The following is a 16,599-nucleotide window of genomic DNA, read 5'->3' as shown; positions in this document are numbered from 1 at the left end:
AGAGTATGAATAGAGTTTAATAGAGTTTAATAGAGTATGAATAGAGTTTAATAGAGTATGAATAGAGTTTAATAGAGTTTAATAGAGTATGAATAGAGTATGAATAGAGTTTAATAGAGTATGAATAGAGTTTAATAGAGTATGAATAGAGTTTAATAGAGTTTAATAGAGTATGAATAGAGTTTAATAGAGTTTAATAGAGTATGAATAGAGTTTAATAGAGTTTAATAGAGTATGAATAGAGTTTAATAGAGTTTAATAGAGTTTAATAGAGTATGAATAGAGTATGAATAGAGTATGAATAGAGTTTGAATAGAATTTAATAGAGTATGAATAGAGTTTAATAAAGTATGAATAGAGTATGAATAGTTTAATAGAGTATGAATAGAGTATAATAGAGTTTAATAGAGTATGAATAGAGTTTAATAGAGTATGAATAGAGTTTAATAGAGTATGAATAGAGTACCTGGTGTCTGGCGAAGTGCTGCTGGTAGCAGGTGTTGCTGCGCATCACTCTCAGACAGTATTGACACAGAAGGTGTTTAGTGTCAGAGTGAATCTGCTGAAAGTGAGACCAGACGTCTGAGTAGAAGGACGACCTGAAGTCACACACCTGTAGAGACACACACAGTAAACACACACCTGTAGAGACACACACAGTAAACACACACCTGTAGAGACACACACAGTAAACACACACCTGTAGAGACACACACAGTAAACACACACCTGTAGAGACACACACAGTAAACACACACCTGTAGAGACACACACAGTAAACACACACCTGTAGAGACACACACAGTAAACACACACCTGTAGAGACACACACAGTAAACACACACACAGTAAACACACACACAGTAAACACACACACAGTAAACACACACACCTGTAGAGACACACACAGTAAATACACACACCTGTAGAGACACACACACAGTAAACACACACCTGTAGAGACACACACACAGTAAACACACACCTGTAGAGACACACACAGTAAACACACACACCTGTAGAGACACACACACACACCTGGCAGACGTAGGGCATCTCTCCTGGTTTGTGAGAACTCTTCATGTGCCACAGAAAAGCTGCTTCACTGACGAACTCCAGCTCACAGATTTTACACTTCGCTGTTAAGAACAAAACACACACACACACACACACACACACACACACACACACACACACACACACACACACACACACACACACACACACACACACACACACACACACACACACACACACACACACACACACACACACACACACTTCTATTGATTAGAGATAAAGTTTTACTGACGATGGTTCTCCTCCAATACTCAGTAGAACTTGTGTTTCTAGTCTCTGATCATGTTTCATTGTAAACAACCAATCAGTGTTTAAACCAACAGAAGGAGAACTAGTAACGTTAGCAGCACCGCTAACTAGGAAGCACATTACAATACCTCTTTAGTGTGTGTGTGTGTGTGTGTCACTGACCTGTGGACTGGTACTGACTGTGGACTGGTACTGACCTGTGGACTGGTACTGGTACTGACTATGGACTGGTACTGACTATCGACTGGTACTGGTACTGACTGTGGACCGGTACTGACCTGTGGAGTGGTACTGACTATCGACTGGTACTGGTACTGACTATGGACTGGTACTGACCTGTGGAATGGTACTGACTGTGGACTGGTACTGACTATGGACTGGTACTGACCTGTGGAGTGGTACTGACTGTGGACTGGTACTGACCTGTGGAGTGGTACTGACTATCGACTGGTACTGACCTGTGGACCGGTACTGACTATCGACTGGTACTGACTATGGACCGGTACTGACCTGTGGACTGGTACTGACTGTGGACCGGTACTGACCTGTGGACTGGTACTGACTGTGGACGACCTCTATGTGACACTGCAGCTTGAATGGAGACAGGAAGTGACGGAAGCAGTGAGGACACTGAGAGTCCAGATCGTCTCCGTACTCCTGAGACATGGAGGACACGTGCTGCTTCATGTGAGACATCAACCTGTCGGACGGAGACCATTTTTATTAGTTTCTATAATCTACTAATAAAGAGTTTATAGAATATCATGTTTAGCAGTGAAGCTGAAACCATTAGTCTGTTAATTATATATAAATACATGAATATATATTGTATATAAATGTATATACGTGTAGAACTCACCTGATGTTGTTGCTCAGGGTCTCAGAACAGTGGATGCAGCGATACGGTCCCGTGAACCTTCGGTCCACCACGTCTGGTCTGGAGCTCCGTCCCGGGTCACGTCCGTAGTAGAAGTCCTCCACCATGATCACCAGTTTACCGTGGGGGGGGTCGGGTGACGGTCCGGACGGGTCACGCTGCGGGCTGCAGGAGGGGGGGGGTGCCGGCGGGCTGGGGAACCGGTTCGACAGGAAGTGGTCAGACGGTCTGTGGGTCCTCTGGAGTCCCGGTCTAGTCTTAGATACCTTGCTGGAGGTCTGAGGGTCTCTGGAGGTCTTGGAGGTCTGAGGGTCTCTGGAGGTCTTCTTCTTGTCTCTGCTCCTCCTCAAGTGTTTCTTCTTCGTCTTCTTCAGGTTCTTCAGACTCTGAGCGATGGCAGGGCTGCACAGCTGGAGGAGGAGGAGTTAGAGAGAAGGGGGGGCGGGGTCAGGATGTGTGATGTCACAGCTGAAGGGGGCGTGGCCACAACACTTACACACATGAACCCTCTGAGCTCCGTGATGAGTTTGTACTGAGACCTGCAGGCGAGACAGTCGGGAGGTGAGACAGGTCCTGAAGGGAGACAGACAGACGACAAAAATAACTTTTTACTTCTGCACTCGTTCATTAAAATCTATTTTGACTTGTTTGTCTTCATGTTGTAGCAGCTGTAATAATAATAATAATAATAATAATAATCTGGAATAAATATTACCGTTGTGGATTTGACGAAATCAATAACTTGAGTTCTTTAAACTCAAAACTCACAGAACTTATTTGAATCCTAAACGTTTCAGATGAACTTTGGTGCGTTTTGACACGTTTTAATCTTTTCAAAATAAAAGTCCCGTTCCTCTATGAAGAACAACACAAGTTGAATTACTTTGATCATTTATTTTCACAAAAATTGGAAAACAATAAAATCTAAATATCCAACATGAACGTTCACAATGTTGGAAGAAAAATGAGGCTCTGTGTTTTTAAACATTTTGACAAATAACGTTCAGTCAAAGTTTCTCTGGTTTGTGGTCACATGACTAATCAATCATGACGTCATAGTTTCACACTTTAATCACACGTTTTTAATCTGGTTAAAGTGAACGCTTTATTAGAGGAGACATGTATAATGAGAACATGTAGAATAAAATGTTTTAGATTAATATCACCATCTTAAGCTTCGTTTCGTTTTCTCTTATTGACGGAAGCGGTCCTTTCACACGATGCGTTCAAGGACCGTCGGAAACATGAAACTCTTTACGATAATGATGTTTTTGTAGTTTCTGGCTGTGATAAACGTAGTTTAAAGGAAACATGTCCTCTTCCAGAGGGTTAGCATCTCATCAACAGTGGCTGAAGTATTGTGTTGTGTTTGAGGGACGTGGGAATACGAAGCACTGAAGTAACAAACCTTTGAGCTGCAGCTTGTGAGGAGCCGCCGGTCTTCTGCTGATGGGGGGGGGCGGCTTGGTGGTCTCTGGGTACACCTGGGTCCAGGGTGTGGTCAGGGTCAGGGTCCACGGAGAGGACGGGGGGCTGGATCTGAAATCCGCGTTCAAAACCTTCTGAGCTGCTTCACCTGAGACCACATCTGGACCACAGAGGGGGACAAGAGAACAGGTCTGAGGTCTGGACCACATAGAACAGGTCTGAGGTGTGGACCACCACCTCCTCCTGTGAACCTGATCCAGCAGGTGTGTGTGTGTACCTGTGATGATGGGGGAGGGGTCTCCCTCAGGATCAGCGGTGGTGCTGCAGGTGGGTCTGATTGCAGGATTGTGGATCTGGACTGTCGTGAACCCGCTGGCTGAACCTCCAGGATGAGCGTTGAGCTTCAGCTCTGCAGCGCCGCCTGCAGGACCAACACGGAGACCAGACTGACTCTTCTTCTCATGTCTGCATCCTGCGTTAGCTTAGCATAAAGACAGCTAGCCTGTTTCTGTCCAAACGTAACAAACCTAAACTCTCAGAATCAGATTAAAAACGGTTTTCTGATTCAGCTTTTATTTTCTTAAATAGTTTCTCTTTGATCTACTGAACACAAAGTTTATCTCGTCTGTCTCTCTACTGACCTCCAGGCAGCAGCACGAGTCGACCGTTCACCTTGAAACCCAGAGGAGCAGCTGAAGACTGAACACACACACACACACACACACACACACACACACACACACACACACACACACACACAATATTATTTACGACATCAGTTTGTTTGCTTTTTGAATCGTCGTCGTGAGTTCTGAGATGTTGAGGTTAAACAATGAATCGATTAAAAGGGAAATAAACGTAAAATGTCAAGTTGCAGCCGGAGCTTTATTGTGAAAATCCACCCGTCACTACGCAGCGCCGCTCTGTTTAAACACACGGTGGTTAAAGCGCTGCGATGTGATTGGCTGCTGTACTCTCATGTTACCTGTGCTGTGCTGTGGAGTGGGGGGGGGCTGCAGCTGCTGACTGGTTGAACTGGGATGGGGATGATCCGGACTGGTGGGAGTTCTGGTTCCTCTTCATCATCTAGAGCTGAAACATCTCATCACATATCAACATTAATATACTTTTCTCTTCTTCTTTGTGTACCTGTCTGTCTCTCTACCTGAACAATATCAACACATCACAGGCTTTTATCTGAAAATGATACATTCAATATATATATATATATATATATATATATATATATATATATATATATATACATATACAGATACAGATACAGATACATATATATATATATATATATATATATATATACTTTAGTGCTGGGCAAGTTAACGCATTAATGAAATAACGCTGACGGTTATTTTATCGCGCGTTAACGCAGTTTTTTAAAATGATTATTTTGAAAGTGCCTTGCTCACAGGCAGCGGTGGAGGAAGTCTTCAGACTACGTGGCTGCAGCGCGTGGGAGACGTTCAGAGAAGCTAAAGACCTGTTGAGCTGTAGTTCATAGAGCAGCTCTTTAACATACAAGTGATCACTACTTTAGATTCATTGCTGAACTTTAACATAACAAAGAAAAAAATCATGCGATTAAAGATTTTAATCGTTGCCCAGCACTAATATAAATATATAAATATATATATTTTGAATATTAGTAGATGACATTCCATTAGAAGGTATGTTATTCACCCTGTTGGGACACTTCTTGCTCCAGCAGCATTTATAGGTTCAAGTAAAGCAATGAAAATACTAAATATAAAAATGCACAATATATACAATAAAATAGAGTAATATTAAATGAACTCAGTAGAATACTGGTGCGCATGTAAACAACTGATCCAGCAGGTTTGTTCACCTTCATCATGTTCCTCCTCTTCCTCCTCTTCGTCTCTCTGCTGCTCGTCTTCATCACAGAACATCAGCAGGTCTCCTCCTCCTCCTCCTCCTCGCTCCTCCATCACCTGCAGAGAGGACTCACCTGTCTCACTGAACGGTTCAATGACTTCAGTCATTAACTTCATTAAATATTAAACTATATGAAACATAAACACTTGACGTCTGTCTTCTTCACGTCTCACTGAGGATGTGAATCAAACGACCAAAGAGCAGCGCTGAGTCACGTTTACAGCGCTGAGTCATGTTTACATTCAGTGAACACGACTTTATACTGACACTCACAAACAAATACACACACATATATATATATATATATACCGTATATATACATACATATATAAATATACTGTATACATACATATATATATATATATATATATATATATATGTATATATATATATATATATATATATGTGTGTGTGTGATCGGTAACACCGGATCCATGATGTAAACATCTACTTGTTATGTATGGTAATCATTCATACATATAATAGTTTGGTTTTTAAAGACAAAAACATTTTGGTTGAATGTGTTTCATGAATTAGCGTTCAGAGCTAAAGCTGCTAACAGCTGGAGAAGAGTCTGGTTCTGTTCTACAGGACTCTGGTTCTGTTCTACAGGATTCTGGTTCTGTTCTACAGGACTCTGGTTCTGGTCTTCTACAGGACTCTGGTTCTTCAGCTCACAGACTGCGTTGTGTAAATTTTTGTTGTCAGATAACCGTACAGACGTTGAAACTATCTAACTATTAATGATCTAAAATGTGATTTAAAGTTATGGCCGGAGAGCTAACACCGAATATATAACTAATATTAAATAATAATATCTTGATTCCTTTAAAAGAAAGTCTCTTTTAGTACATAAATCACTCTTAACTATACGCCACATATACTGGTAATAGTTCATATTTGTACTCTATGTTTTATTGCTGTACTATAATTAATATTGTTAGAATACATTACATCTTATATCCAGCACATCATGTTAATACGTTACACATAATACTCAATATCATACTTGTATTACATCTCTATATTCACACAGACGGACAGTGAGTACTTTTATATTAGTAATATAACATAAACTAATTACTTTACCTCGCTTATTCTATTCTGATTTTAGTTTTATACACCTCTTTTTGATTTATTTCTTATTATTTATTTGTGCTACAGTAACAACCAAACTCCCCTCTAAAGGTTAATTTAACATTTAATCATATTATACATTATAATATACAAACAGCCTTAACATTATTTAATCAACACGTTTATCTTTAGCCTGTACTCGCATCCTGTTAGCTCAAAGTTAGCTCTGTTAACTATAACATAATGGGAATTCAACTAATATTCTACTTCAATTTTTTACAAAAATAAAATTTAAATAAAACAATAGATAATAACTAATGTGGTTTAAAGTAGTTCTCACGAGGTTAACATGTTAACTGACCAAGAACATAAGAAGAAGCCACACTCTCTGAAAGTGTTAGATCAGTCAGTTAGCAAGCTAAGCTAGCAAGCTAAAAGCTAATTAAAACACATAGTAGCTGCATAGCTAAAAGATAATTAAAACACATAGTAGCTGCATAGCATGCTAAAAGCAGAAAATCACTGACTTGTCACTCACTTTGTGTCTACTTATCTTCACTTTACACGTTATAAACGAACTGTGAGTCTTGTATTTTAGTGCAGTGATGTTCCTGCTGCACACAGCAGCAGCTAGCCACCACTGCTAACAAGCTAACAGCTAGCCTAGCAGCTACTTAGTGACTTCATTAACTGTGATATCGGCTTAAAAGAGCGCAGCGGACGTCTGCTTACCTTCTCCGGACTTTTTATATGTCAAATAAATACTTATTCCGAGAAAACTGCAGTTAAAAACGGCGTGTTTCTCCGAATAATGAGTGAATGTGAGTGATCTTCATGTGCTGGATAATGTTAGCTGTTAGTTGGGCACCGAGCACCGTTTGGGTCTATTTTCTGTGACTGTATCCCTCCGCCCCTCGGCTCCTCGTACTGAGAGGAGTAATGAAACGAAGGCGGAGGGATATCTGCAAAAACGTTCATAATATTTTTATTGATTATTTATAATTAAATTCACCCCCGTGTTTAAGAGGACAAACGTAGAAGACGAGTTCGTCTTCGTATAAACGTCATCAAACGTAATCCAGCGGAGCCTTAATGGTGAATGTAACCTAACGTCCGCATGCTAACGGTGATTAGCATGCTAACAGAACTTGGTTTATTTAAAGCGATTTAACGTTGTTCGCTCACTAAATGTGATTCAAACGTTTACACGACAGCGTAAATATTCCGACTACTCGGTTAAAAATCGTTAAAAATCACGTCAACACATTTGGGGTTTCTTAGCAGCTAACGTCATCATTTAGCTTTTCTTCTAACATTAGCTCACTTTAGTGGATTAATTACGTCATAAAACTACGATCACCTCGTTAAAATTGGACGTAAACTACTATTAAAGTATATTAACGTCAACAGGCAGCTACAGCGTTGCTAACTTATACCAGTGATTAGCTTCTAATGCTACTTAGAGGTGAAATTTAACAATAAGCTAGCTCACTGCTAGCTTTAGCTTTTAGCCTCCAAAGTGACAACCGATCGTTACATTTAGCATTTTAACGTCAATAATTATAAACACAACCTTCAAGAGATGTTTGTCAGCGGAAGTTTATCACGTTTATCTAGAAACACACGGTTAGCATTCAATATGCAGTCACGTGCTTGCTAGCTAACCAACTAGCTAGCATCAAATCGTTGAAAGTGTTCACATATAAACTTTATTTAATTACGACATTTAATTATTGTCACATCAAAATAAATAAATAGTAATCAGATGTTTACTCAGGTTAAAGTAATGTTAGTAGTACACACATATATATTATATTATTATATATATATATTAATATATTATATTATATAGTACAAATACTCTGTTACCAGTAAGTCATTGAAAATCAAATAAAAATCAAATAATATTTCATCATCCAAATATACTTAAAGTACATACATCTCTCATTATGAAGACTAATGTGTATTATTTTATTATAAGTATTGAAGATGTGTGGAGCTCATTTTAATAACTTGATATACTGCTGAAACTTTAATCTATAATAACACATTTATATTTTGTTTTAATTAATTTGTAAAGTTACTAAACTGTCAGATAAATGTGGAGCAGTAAAATAAATAAAGTATTTACCTGTGAGAAGTAGCAGAACATGGAAAAATATGGTAAAGTACCACAAAATTATACTTAAGAACAGTACTTGTGTGTTTATTAGACAACAACAACTTTACCTGCGCAGGTATTTAATGTAGCTCTCACTTATTAAACAGACGTTTTAAAGGCATTCATTTCTGTTTAAAATAAAGATAAATGATGCTCGTTCTCTGTCTAATCATATATTTATGTATTTAACAGACAATCTTTATGCTAATATGTTGAATATTATTATATTATAAACATCTGTTCTCTAAACATTCAGAACGATCACTCGGCTCAGAAGGTTTTTATTAATAATGACCTCATTTCATTTGTATTTATAATTTAGTATAGACATGTAATATACTGTACATTACGACATATAGTCAGTGCTGGAATACATTAAAGTACATCTACTCGTACTGTACTCAATATAATTCTGAGGTATTTGTACTTATACTTATATTTCACTACATTTCGGAGGGAAATGTACTTTTATTTGACATGATTGCTAATACTTCCTTTCGATAATACGTTTTAATAGTTAGTAGAAATAATACATCTTATGAAACTAAATAATTTGTTGTAGGTTAAACTACCCACCAGAAAATATAAAGTTTAAAACCAGCTCATTAACAATGCTGTTTATGCATCAATAATAATAATAATGAATTAATAAATAATAAATATAATACATCCATTGTCCTATAATGAGTACTTTTACTTTGTATATTATATTGTAGGTACATTTAGCTGATAAAACCCTTTTACACATAAACAGCAAAAGAGTCGACGCTGGATACGTCAGTGCGCATGAACTTTGCGTGCGACGTAAAGACGTCACAACCCGGAAGTGAGCTCTCTGCAGTGTTGTTGTCGCAGCAGAGCAGCAGCTCAGCTGATATTTGTGAGAAAAACCGTCAACAGACTGTAACAGACTGCACACAGCTGCTGCTGCTGCTGCTGTTGTTGTTGTTGTTGTTGTTTACTCTCGCGTCGCCATCATGAACGTGACGCTCGCGGTGAAGCAGTACGTCTCCAAGATGATCGAGAACAGCGGGCCGGGAATGAAGGTTCTACTGATGGACAGAGAGACGGTGAGATATGTATATATACTGTATATATACATGTGTGTATACTGTATATATACACATGTATATGTATATGTACTCATTCTGTAGTTAGCTAGTTATGTACTTCTGCTGTGTACATGTTGTACTACTGAGGACATGTAGTACTACTGTGTTTATGTAGTTATACTTTGTTTATGTAAATCTACTGTGTTTATGTAGTTCTTCTGTGTACATCTAGTACTACTGAGTTTATGTAGTCATTAGCGGAACAAGTATTTAGATACTTTACTGCAGTAAAAGTACTATTATACACTGTGAAAAATGTAGTAAAAAGTACAATATTTACCTCTGAGATGTAGTTTCAAGCGACTCAAAGCAACTATAAAAAAAAACAATTACAAAGAGAAGTTGGTTGAATAATAATATATTGGTGTGTGTGTGTGTGTGTGTGTGTGTGTCCTCAGACCAGTATAGTCAGTGTGGTCTACACTCAGTCAGAAATCCTCCAGAAGGAAGTTTACTTGTTCGAACGCATCGACTCTCAGAACAGAGACAACATGAAGCACCTGAAGGCCATCTGCTTCCTGAGACCCACCAAGGTTCCTCTTCCTCTTCTGACACGATGATGATGATGGTGATGATGATGATGATGGTAACAGGAAGTGAGTGTTTGTGTGTGTTTCTGCAGGAGAACGTGGAACATCTGATCCAGGAGCTGCGGAGACCAAAGTACAGCGTGTACTTCATCTGTAAGATAAACACTGAAGGTTCCACAATAAAGTCCTGAAATCACAGAACTGCACTGAGAACCTTCAGTCTCACATTCATCACAGATCTTCATATTTATGAGTTCACTGTAAACAGCAGCTGATAATAAATACTTCTGCATACTTTGCCTGCAGAATATTTGATTCAATGTAAACAAATATAAGCTGAATAAAACAAGTGTTCTGCTGCAGCTGTCGTGGTGTTTAAATATGATATTTAATGATTTATTTTGTGTTTCAGACTTCAGCAACGTGATCAGTAAGAGTGAGATCAAAGCTCTGGCTGAGGCTGATGAACAGGAAGTGGTGGCTGAGGTCCAGGTGAGTCCCAGGTCCCACCTGTAGTCCAGCAGCACCACACACACACACACACACTCACACACACACACACCTGTAGTTCCTCACCAGCAGGGGGCGTCTCTGTTCCTTCTACAGCAAAATAAACACAAACAATTGATTATCAAAAATATTAAGGATGCTATGGAGTTAAACGTGTGTGTGTGTGTGTGTGTGTGTGTGTGTGTGTGTGTGTGTGTGTGTGTGTGTGTGTGTGTGTGTGTGTGTGTGTGTGTGTGTGTGTGTGTGTGTGTGTGTGTGTCTCTCTCTGCAGGAGTTTTATGGAGACTTCATCGCTGTGAATCCTCACCTGTTCTCCCTCAACCTGCAGGGAGTCGCCAGGGTGAGAAACTGTTCTGTCTCTTTAAATATATATATACAATGTATATATTGATGTATTTGTACCTTTAGGGGCGGAGCTGGGAGCCCTCCATGTTGTCCCGGTGTACTCAGGGTCTGACCTCCGTCCTGCTCGCTCTGAAGAAATGTCCGATGATCCGATACCAGCTGTCCTCAGACATGTCCAAACGCCTCGCCGAGAGCGTCAAGGTTTCAATGTCGACTCTCGTCTGTTTACGTTTAACCTCTTAAACTCTGACTAAACTTCTTCTTCTTGTCCGTCAGCAAATCATCACGAAGGAGTACGAGCTGTTTGACTTCAGGAAGACAGAAGTTCCTCCTCTGCTGCTGATCCTGGACCGCAGCGATGACGCCATCACGCCGCTGCTCAACCAGGTGACCAATGGCAGCGCGCCGTCGCCGTGACATCACCGGGTTCTATAACACGAGCGATGAAATAACGACACAATGATGCAGATTAGTAAAAAGTCTGAAATCATGTTTTGTTAGTTCTATCAACAAGACGTCAAACAAACAACTTTTAGAATACTTGTTTTCTGAATGGTTTGATCGGTGCTAAGCTAAGCTAACATTGTAGCAGCAGTACATGTGTGTACTATGTGTGTACTGTGTGTGCTCTCTCAGTGGACCTACCAGGCGATGGTCCACGAGCTGCTCGGTCTCAACAACAACAGGATCGACCTCTCCAGGGTTCCGGGGATCAGCAAAGACCTGAAGGAGGTAGTTCTGTCTGCGGAGAACGATGAGTTCTACGCCAACGTGAGTCTGACGGAGAACACTGAGAACGTCCCGATCATCAATCAATACTATCAATATGTGATCGTGTGTTATTATTGATTAAACTAGTGTGTGTGTGTGTGTGTGTGTAGAACTTGTACCTGAACTTCGGAGAAATCGGCACCAACATTAAAAACCTGATGGAAGATTTCCAGAAGAAGAAACCGAAAGAACAACAGAAGCTGGAGTCCATCACTGATATGAAGGTCAGACAGCTGAGAGACAGAGTTGCTGGTTGAAATCCCCAGACATGTTCTGTGTCCTCAGAGTGCATCACCTGTCTGTCTCTCTCTGCCTGTCTGTCTGCAGGCCTTTGTAGATAACTACCCCCAGTTTAAGAAGATGTCCGGCACCGTGTCCAAACATGTGACGGTGGTGGGGGAGCTGTCCCGACTGGTGTCTGAGCGTCAGCTGATGGAGGTGTCGGAGGTGGAGCAGGAGCTGTCCTGTCAGAACGACCACTCCAACGCCCAGCAGGTACCTGGTCTACTGGTCTACTGGTGTCAGACCTGGTGTCAGACCTGGTGTCAGACCTGGTGTCAGACCTGGTTTCAGACCTGGTGTCAGACCTGGTGTCAGACCTGGTTTCAGACCTGGTGTCAGACCTGGTGTCAGACCTGGTTTCAGACCTGGTGTCAGACCTGGTGTCAGACCTGGTGTCAGACCTGGTGTCAGACCTGGTGTCAGACCTGGTTTCAGACCTGGTTTCAGACCTGATGTCAGACTTGGTGTCAGACTTGGTGTCAGACCTGGTTTCAGACCTGGTGTCAGACCTGGTGTCAGACCTGGTGTCAGACTGATTTATTTGGTTTTTTTTGTACTGAAAGTTCTTGTTCTTTATCAGTTGCCTTTTATATTTATTTACGATATAAACTAAATAAAATCTCTTGTCTTTAACGTCTCTCGTCCGTCCCGTTTGTCTCAGAGCGTTCGCCGGCTGCTGCAGAACCCTCGTCTGTCGGAGTTGGACGCCGTGCGCCTCGTGATGCTCTACGCTCTGAGATACGAGCGCCACAGCAGCAGCGTCCTGCCGGCTCTGATGGACGAGTTGAGCCGGAGAGGCGTGTCCGAGCGGCACCGCAGGGTAACGACATCATCGCTAAAACACACACCGGGGGCTCTGATTGGACGCTGAGATCAAGACAAAACAACACAAATCATACAGACAAAAACAAGAACATGGCTCCTCTTTTATATTCCAGCGACTAAAAACTGGAGAGACGAGATTTAGTCTGAACATGAGTATTACTGCATCATCTGCATAAGTTTTAATGTTGATGTTCTGGCACGCTTTAGGCCGGTTTATTCATATTTTCTGGTTCTGAGACGGTTCATACCTGGTTTTAAAAAAAGGAATGTGCCACATTACAGTTGATTCACAGAAGTTACATTTAAAGTTGTTCACATTATTCATTGACTAAGTAAGGTGTGTGTGTGTGTGTGTGTGTGTGTGTGTGTGTGTGTGTGTGTGTGTGTGTGTGTGTGTGTGTGTGTGTGTGTGTGTGTGTGTGTGTGTGTGTCTCAGATGGTGAAGTCAGTGGTGGAGTACGGCGGGAAGAGAGTCAGAGGAAGTGACCTCGTCACGCCGACAGACGCCGTCGCCATCACCAAACAGTTCTTCAAAGGCCTCAAGGTACACACACACACACACACACACACACTCCCTTTTATTCAGAAAATAGTTTCTTATTCTTCATCTCTTTATATATTTAATGTTGAACAACATATATTAAGAACATTTACTTCAATATTTTTCATGTAAATACTGTTAATATTAATTTTCTTTCAAACAGTTTATTTGTGATTGATGTCATTTTAAAAACACTTTTTGTTTTGTTTTTAAATATCTTTTCTATCATTATAATGTGTGTGTGTGTGTGTGTGTGTGTGTGTGTGTGTGTGTGTGTGTGTGTGTGTGTGTGTTCAGGGTGTAGAGAATGTGTACACTCAGCATCAGCCTCTGATTCACGATACTCTGGATCAGCTGATCAAAGGTCGACTGAAGGACAGTCAGTTCCCTTACCTAGGGGCCAGCAGCCTGAGAGACAGGTAACACACACACACACACACACACACACACACACACACACACACTGAAGGTTGTCTCCTGGTCTCAACCAAATCCAACAGTTTAACCAATCAAATCATGGTGGGTGTGATTAAACGTTCTGCAGACAGGTATAAAGTGTGTGTGTGTGTGTGTGTGTGTCTCTGTCTGTGTGTGTGTGTGTGTGTGTGTGTGTGTGTGTGTGTGTGTGTGTGTGTGTGTGTGTGTGTGTGTGTGTGTGTGTGTGTGTGTGTGTGTGTGTTACAGGCCTCAGGACATCATGGTGTTTCTGATTGGTGGAGCCACGTATGAAGAAGCTCTGACCGTCTACAACCTGAACCGCAGCACACCAGGAGTCCGCATCGTCCTGGGAGGAAGCAGCATCCACAACACCAAGAGGTGACGCACACACACACACACACACACACAGAGAGACACACACAGAGACACACACACACACAGAGACACACACACAGACAGAGACACACACACACACAGAGACACACACACACACAGAGACACACACATGTTCTGAATGAAGCTCTGGTTATTATTATTATCATTATTAATGTGTTGACTCCTCCCTCAGCTTCCTGGAGGAAGTGATGTCGACGGCGAGTCACAGCGGCGACAGAGCGCAAGGAAGCAGTCGCCCTGGCAACCGGCGCTGATCAACAAACGAAACATCAACAACAACAACATTCCTCTTCTTCTGTGTTTGTGTTTAAACCTCCTTCAGTCAGAGGTTCACGTTCAACTGACTGAATGTGTGACGTTAAAATAAAAGATATGTGTTCATCACCTGAGGATTATTGAGTATTATTGAGTATTTAGGAGTATTATTGAGTATTATTGAGTATTTAGGAGTATTTAGGAGTATTATTGAGGATTATTGAGTATTTAGGAGTATTTAGGAGTATTATTGAGGATTATTGAGTATTTAGGAGTATTTAGGAGTATTATTGCGTATTTAGGAGTATTATTGAGGATTATTGAGTATTTAGGAGTATTTAGGAGTATTATTGAGTATTATTGCGTATTTAGGAGTATTTAGGAGTATTATTGAGGATTATTGAGTATTTAGGAGTATTTAGGAGTATTATTGAGTATTATTGCGTATTTAGGAGTATTTAGGAGTATTATTGAGGATTATTGCGTATTTAGGAGTATTTAGGAGTATTATTGAGTATTATTGCGTATTTAGGAGTATTTAGGAGTATTTAGGAGTATTATTGAGGATTATTGAGTATTATTTCTGCAGCCTTGCTCTCGACTGAATCATCTGAAGCGGTCTGAGGTTCTCTGGTCGGTGGAACGGCTCAGACGTCTTCACGCTCGAGCTCCTGACATCAGTTCACCATCAGCTGCTCTCATCTCATTTCAGCACTCGAGGGACATTACAGTCATCCAGCCGACGCGTTTATCCAAAGCAACTCACAATTCAGATTATATCAGTTCTCCACCGTAGGCTCAGCTTCAGGAGCAGTTTTGGGGTGAAGTGTTGCTCAAGGACACGTCAACACGCGACTAGTGGAGTCTGAGCCGGGGATCGACCCACCGGTTGAAAGACGGCCCTGCTCTCCGCTTCGCCACAGTCGCCCACGTGGATGTGTTTTGCAAGACTTGAGTGATTTGAAAGTCCTAAATGTTGGAGAACACAGAGTTCACGTGTTGAATTCTCAAAGTGAATTTACACTTTGAGTCTGAACACCAGCGACGTCAGGAACCGTTCTCCCCTCTGGTCTCTGGTCTCTGGTCTCTGGTCTCTGGTCTCTGGTCTCAGGTCTCTGGTCTCAGGTCTCTGGATGTAGGATCAGATGTAGGATCAGATAGATTCTACGTTGCCCATGACGGAGCTGTTGAAGGACCTTCAAACTCTTCATTTGACTTGTTGATGCTCTGATCTTTAGAGGGAACACATCAAGCTACAGCTCTCGTCTTTGTTTGAGGGTTCTCATCAAAGAATCGAGTCACAGGATCCAGATGTCCGTCAGCAGGTCTGGAGTCTTTAGAGTTCTTTGCAGCAGAGAAATCCTTCAAAGCGTCTCCTCACACAAACACACTCACATCCACTCCTCCTCCTGAAGACGCTTCAGATCATTCAAAGTGATCTGCAGGACTTTGACCCGACGTGTTTCAGCTGATCCCAGACCTGCAGGCTCTCCCTCCGTGTTCCTGGTTTGTACTCGTGCTCGGCGCCGTAGTGAGTTCTGTTTGTTACTTTATTCTCTAAAAGACCCGACGTATGAAAATGAACTGAAGAATCAAAAAGACGACGAGCGTCACCGCGATGAGCTGACCTCCACGATGAGGACCGTAATCATCTATGAACTCATGTTCATAAACTACTTCATGACCTTCATACAAAGTCAAGTATTAAACCTGTTAAAGAAACAAAGGCTGAACATCAACGATTTGATTTGACTGAAAATATTTACTCACATGTAGATTTTTAAGACTTCCTGTTTCTAAAGCTTCTA

General features: G+C 41.0%; 1 protein-coding gene across 1 annotated transcript; it reads left to right on the top strand.

The window, feature by feature from the left end:
• The first annotated feature begins 9,619 nt into the window (after nt 1–9,619).
• vps45 (vacuolar protein sorting 45 homolog) lies at nt 9,620–14,920 on the top strand. Its single transcript, XM_079175901.1, has 15 exons — nt 9,620–9,856; nt 10,297–10,431; nt 10,521–10,581; nt 10,841–10,920; nt 11,210–11,278; nt 11,347–11,484; nt 11,560–11,670; nt 11,920–12,054; nt 12,165–12,278; nt 12,382–12,549; nt 12,998–13,156; nt 13,598–13,705; nt 14,000–14,121; nt 14,387–14,518; nt 14,709–14,920. Exons 1-15 carry the CDS (start codon nt 9,764–9,766, stop codon nt 14,788–14,790), a joined length of 1,707 nt encoding a protein of 568 aa, XP_079032027.1. The 5' UTR covers nt 9,620–9,763; the 3' UTR covers nt 14,791–14,920.
• Nucleotides 14,921–16,599: the final 1,679 nt, after the last annotated feature.

This window comes from Pholis gunnellus, assembly GCF_910591455.1.
Source record: "Pholis gunnellus genome assembly, chromosome: 16".
NCBI classification, from domain to species: Eukaryota; Metazoa; Chordata; class Actinopteri; order Perciformes; family Pholidae; genus Pholis; species Pholis gunnellus.
This window is presented reverse-complemented; position numbering and strand designations above follow the sequence as displayed.

Coding starts and splice junctions, on each gene's coding strand:
- vps45 (XM_079175901.1), top strand. CDS start 9,764: ATGAACGTGACGCTCGCGGTGAAGCAGTACGTCTCCAAGATGATCGAG. Junction 11,279..11,346: donor ACCTGCAGGGAGTCGCCAGG/GTGAGAAACTGT, acceptor TTGTACCTTTAG/GGGCGGAGCTGGGAGCCCTC. Junction 14,519..14,708: donor AGCATCCACAACACCAAGAG/GTGACGCACACA, acceptor CTCCTCCCTCAG/CTTCCTGGAGGAAGTGATGT.